The 6,000-nt window shown below is 34.5% G+C and overlaps 1 protein-coding gene across 1 annotated transcript in view; it reads left to right on the top strand.

Annotated features, from left to right (window-relative positions):
• SHPRH (SNF2 histone linker PHD RING helicase) overlaps positions 1-5,786 on the top strand; it is a 43,299-nt gene extending 37,513 nt beyond the window's left edge. The window contains exons 29-31 of the mRNA XM_035538295.2: positions 144-322; positions 3,585-3,665; positions 4,961-5,786. Of these exons, the coding sequence (XP_035394188.1) occupies positions 144-322; positions 3,585-3,665; positions 4,961-5,057 (357 nt within the window). The 3' untranslated portion in view covers positions 5,058-5,786. The remainder of the gene's footprint in view (positions 1-143; positions 323-3,584; positions 3,666-4,960) is intronic.
• Positions 5,787-6,000: the final 214 nt, after the last annotated feature.

Genomic DNA, 6,000 nt, shown 5'->3' on the forward strand with positions numbered 1-6,000 from the left:
GATGACAGGGCTTGTATCAGTTAGGCTACAGACTGTCAGTATGGGGCCTGGAGTATCTGCTATAATTTCTTGAAAATATAAAGATGTCCCCATGCTCTTTATTCAGGAACTTCTGTCATGCTGCTGTGATGTTTGCCTTTTAGGAAAATCTCTCTGCATTTAAATACGATCCCAAGATCAATATTTTGCTGCTGCCCCTTCATACTGGTTCCAATGGACTAAACATAATCGAAGCGACTCATGTTCTGCTTGTGGAACCCATTCTGAATCCTGCACATGAGCTTCAAGCCATTGGCAGAGTACATCGTATTGGCCAGACAAAGTAAGAGCTCAAATTGCTTTAAGAGGTTTAGATGGTCTTAGAGGTCCAGAGTAGACCTGCATACTGTAATCGGAATAAATCAATTCACTGAACTTCTCAGTTCTGGAGATGAGGCTATTCATAGGGACTGTATTTTTAAAGATGATCACATGAGGAACAGAAACAATAATAATAATGAAAAGCTTGATAAAAGTCCACAACGTGTACTTTTGGGAGCTCTTGTTCTACTGGGGTAAGATGCAGAGGCAAACTGCAAATTTAGAAGTTTAGCAAGAGTGTAGGGTCTTGAGTCCAAAATCCTGAAAACCCTTGTTCAGCTGCTGCACTAATTTGTTTGCCTTCAATTCCTTTGTTTTTAACTTTGAAGTTCTACTTCTAGGCATGTCCAGAAATGTCTTAGCTTTGCAGGTTTGAGCAACTCACCATTTATGTCATATATGGCTAAGTTCAGGCATTGCCTGAACTTAGTTCATCCTAGTTTCCCTGAGAGGCTTATTCTGTCTGGTCATTCCCAGCTCCAGATTACAAGCTGTGTTAAGTCGGGTTTTGTTTTTTTCTCTTTCCTCTTAAAAATGGAAGCTGTTATAGTGGGAATCATTTCACCTGTTAAAATGCAGCCTTCGCGAGGATGTCTGAGGCCAACCTTCTGGCTTCTTCTATTGCCTAGGGAATTGAGTGATTATACCACTTAAGAGAATGCCCTGATCACTCTTAGATTAGAGTCCTGCCCATACTTAACTTAGTTAACAGAGAGACTGAATAAATTCAGAAGAAAAATTCCTGAATACCACATCTGGTTCAAGTACTTGATCTGCAAATGGTTAGAGGGTAGAAGAGTACCAGAGAAAAATAGTCTGTAGACCTTGTCTGTATTTTTAAATAGTATTTAACAGGCTTTAGCTGCTGCTGAAGACAGAGTACTAGTCTATGTGGACTATGTTCTAACTGTTACGTTGATTGCTATTTTTTCAAGTATTTCTCATTTTCTATGGTTAGAAGGGCTCAGAAAGTAAATACATATATATAAAGATATATATTTAAAATCTTATAAAAATGTAAAATAACATTGAAAGATTTTCTTTAATGTATTGAAGAAAATCTATGAAAACCATCTGAAAGTTGCAAAAAGTTTGGGGACATGGAAGCAGTGACTTAACTATTCAGTGTTCACGTTTTTGTGGAAGTAGTTTTGCAAACAGCACAAGAAGCAAAAGCTTGGAGAGTGAAGGAGAATCAAAAGAGAATAAATCATAACAAACCATAAATCAAAACAGTTTTTCCCCTGCAGTGTATTCATCCTGATTCTATTGAATTTCTAAGCAGAGATTTTAAGAAATTGTATTGTGATTATACCGTTGAGCTGCACTGCTCTGTTGGGGTAAAATATTACCTTGTAGTTTGAAAGCAGAGAATATTTTATCACTACTATAGAACACTTTTCTGCAGCTGCAATGCTTCTTAAAGAGAAAATGTATTTTAAAAGGAAATTATTCTTTATAGAAATACTAATTTGAATTATTCAAATAAATGACTTTCTCTTTTTAGTACTTTACAGTACTAGTCATCTCATGATAAGTAATTGAGTAATTCGTTAATGTTTAAGAAAAATGCTATGATTTAAGTGGATATTTTGTCTTAAGTAAAACAGGAGGTCATATAGGTTTATCAGAGGAAGATTATTTTGTACAAATAAATTTAGTTCCTTCTCTTTGCATTATTACTTTCCATAAAGTTTTATAGAGAAACTTTCTCCAAAATAGTTTTGCAGTTATTTCTCATGTTAACAGCAGGACACTAGACCAGTTACAGCACACTCCGTAAAGCTGATTAGGTTTTCACAGTTCTTCTTTCACCTCTGAGTATCTCATTTTGAGAGACTGAGTTTCCATATCTTTTGTTTGTGTTTCAGATTTTGAGTAGTACTGAACACTTAACTTTTGGAAAGTTTGTCCTGAATGAATATATGCAAATATTTCTCCTTAGGTTTCATGTTACTTGAAAAATAATAATGAAAGAACCCTGCGCATGAAGTTAGAAACATAGTTAAAATCAATTCTGGAGTAATATTCTGGAATAATAATAATAATGGGGTTTGTGTTTTGGAAATGGAAGCAAAAGGAGAGGGCATGAATGAGCATATATGTGAAAGAATGCATATGGACAGGTGGATATTTGTGTGTGTTAGTAAAGATTTTGAATTAATGGCGAGGATGTAGGAAAGATCAATTGCAAAAGCCTGCATTATAATTTTACTTGATGCTGGCCTAAGAGGTCTGGTAAAAACCTTGCAATAAAAACCAGCAAGAATGTACTATGCTTCATAAAAATCAGACTTCAGCAAACTTTTTTTGAAAAAGAGCTGTATTCAAGTCCAGTGAGCATAAGGAAGTGTTCTGCTTAGTTTCATGGGTATAACTATTACTAGCTCAGTTGAGTTCTTTCTTACTTCTCTCTTTGGCAGGTATACCTTTGCCTATGAATCACAAAGTATTCCCCCAAAATATTCCACTGTGTAATGTTACCTAACAAATTTTCAATTTAAATTCTGAAAAACATCCAATCACTTTCAAGGGTTCGTATATTGAAAAATGTTTACATTGAGGAGTTTCTGAATGATTTCTACATCATCTCTGAAACTGACTTTTTTCTGTTTCATTTTCTTATACTCAACATTTCTTTTATCTCACTATAGCTTTTTTTTAAACATAATTTTACAAATGGGGTCTTCATTTTGTTCTGTGCTTACTGACTTTAAGTTTTACTGGTGTTTGGAGTTTTGCATTTACTGACTTTAACGTTTTTATACAGTTTTGCCATCTTCAAGAACAATGTTACTAAAACTCTGGGAACAAGTTTATTATCCCTTGCACCAAACTCTGCTTCTTCAACTGACTTGTGATGATGCAGTATAAACATTGTATATAAAGAGTGAGCCAAAATCATTACTTTAAGCCACATGGGAAACTCTCAAGGACTGTTTGTTTGTAATAGGGACACAAAGTAAAACTTCGCCCAGTGTCTGCTTTAGGATTTTAGTTAACACAGCTTATGCTAATTTAGTATGTGATCCAGCCAAGTAGAATTGTGTGATCTTGGAGGCACTAAGCATCCTTAAATGTCAGTGAAAGTTACTAATCACCTGCCTTAAAATAGGGGCATTTTTTCAGTCTTAAAATAATCAGTATAAGACAAGTGATCTTGAATTTTTGAGACTAACAGCATATCTTCTGTTCACTTTTCTCTGTTTTTTGAACACTTTCAGATCTACAATTGTTCATAGATTCCTGATAAAAGCAACAATAGAAGAAAGAATGCAGACTATGCTGAAAACTGTAGATAGAAGGTATGTGCTGAATTTTTTAAACACTCATTGCAATGACACTGAAAAGGAGTTTCTCAGCTGTACTTTTGTTATGATTAGGTACACATATAAAAAAAACACTCTTCTGCTCTCCTTCAAAGTCTTTCGGTTGAAACAAAGCTTTATAATGTGAAAAATTTCTTTTATGTTGATTACAGTAACTGGAAGATTAAGGTATTTTAATTCTCTGGAGAATATTTTTACATTTTGTATATTTTATTTCAGAAAAGCCCAATTAATGCACTGTGTATTATGATTTGCCGTTTCATTTTACCTATTTCCGTTGCCATAAACACTGATATTAATGGAGTAGTACTAAATTTGCCACTGAAATGACAGCATGCTCTAAGCAAGCTCTAAGATATGATCTTATTCTTTCTTTCATCATTTTTAAATTCTACAAACCGAGACTTGACACTTCTGTGTCACACGGGTTGGTTTTGCAGTCAGTGCAAGAGTTGTCAAGATGCCAGCTCGTAAGGTGGTCTGGTCTGCAGACACAGAAAGCAATTTTCACTGTTTCTTTTCCAAAAACTCTAATCACTAAAAGACTAGGACTAGAACTTAAGTGGTATTCGCATTCTTTGTACAGAAAATACAAGAGTTTTGTACCGCTTTAACTGTACTGTATACACATAACAAATCTAGGAAGAAACACTAGTTTAGGAAAATGAGTGACTTTTATAGCTTTTCTGGTTGTTATAAAAAGAGATTTAAATAACTACAGCCAGAGACTTGCATGTAAATTTTTCACCTTTAGTTTTGAAAGGATAGTTTAATCAGTTTCCATATCTGTTAAGTAGCACTACTTTTGCTTATAAAGTTCAGATAAATATACAGTGATCTAATGAGGGCTAATGTTTTGAAAGTAGCATCAAACCTTATGCTTGGAATCTGAAGCCAATCCCCTAAACATTAACAGGACAAAGTGGGTTATCCCCATAATTACTGAGGTTGGAACTAGGTGATCTGTAAGGTCCCTTCCAACCTAAGCAAGTCTATGATCCTGCGATCCCATGTTCTGTTGCCTCTCAAGTGTTTGATGATCACCATGTTAAGGACAGTAGGTGGACTTAGTATCTTACTGAAATTGTGCATCAGAAGTAGCTGATGAATGTATGCACTTCTCCTAATAGAAAGTGTAATTTTTTTTTTTCTGAGCTCATAGCCCAACATTTATTGGACTCTGAACGATGTGGTGGTCTGTCTTCAGTACATACAGGTTGTTATTTAAGTTGATTCCTTCTCTGATGTCTGCATGCAATTTTTTCCTACAGCCACACAAGCTCTTCCATGAAACAGTCAGAAGCTTCAGTTCTGACAGTGGCAGATTTGGCTGACCTTTTTACAGAGGAAACTGAAGAACTTGAGTAAAAACATTGATTTGACCTCGTGATATCAGAAAGTACCTGATCTAATAAGCACCTGTATATAGTCCACTTGATCTGTCATTCATTTAAACACCATCTAACGTGTCCTTAATAGAGCTATCAGAAATAGAAAAGTCTTCTAATTGTTAACATTTTATTCTGTGGTGACATTCTTAGCAGCACACATTTCTGATAGCACTGGAGAAAACTTGCACTTTGCACATTAAACAAAAATCTGGATTTTATTTCCAAAGAACATTTGAGCTGGATGTTGAAACTGAGATCTTGAACTGCTGGATTTTTACCGTCAGGTTGGATTGGTTGGTGATTCAGTATGAGAGCAAAACTATGTGGGTGGTGGGGTGGGAAAGGGAAGCAGAAAAACACAAATCTACTTTTTTTTACTGTACAAAGAATTGTTAGGAAGAATGACTATAAATTAATATTCTTCTAGAAAGGGCTTCTAGGGTTGTTAGCATTTAATGCCAAGTTACTGAATGTCTTACTGGTAACACTTTAATCTTTATTAATCATTTGGATATTTGTATTAGGCTTTTAGATATTCATAAAGACTTGTGTGACAATTAAATTTCATTGTTAATGCTCACTCACTACAAAATGATAAATTAAATTATGCTTTTTGTATGTGTGTTGGTCTGGAACTCCGTTAAACACTTGAACATAATGTACATGTTTTTCACTTACTATTAAAACCATGACTACTTTAGTGCTTTGTTTAAACAAAAAAAAAAATTGTTACAGATTTTTTTAAAAAAATAATTGGTTAAGCTGCAGATCACTTTATAAACATTCAGTGCTTATGTACACTTTCTCCTCCTGATTTTTTTGTCTATTTCTCCCTCTCAAAGATGCATCAGTCTAAATATTCAAAATATGAGATTAAGTTAGGCAGTCTAAATGGTAGGTACCTAGTCTAAGTTAGTTAA

This window comes from Cygnus atratus, chromosome 3, assembly GCF_013377495.2.
Source record: "Cygnus atratus isolate AKBS03 ecotype Queensland, Australia chromosome 3, CAtr_DNAZoo_HiC_assembly, whole genome shotgun sequence".
Classification (NCBI taxonomy): Eukaryota; Metazoa; Chordata; class Aves; order Anseriformes; family Anatidae; genus Cygnus; species Cygnus atratus.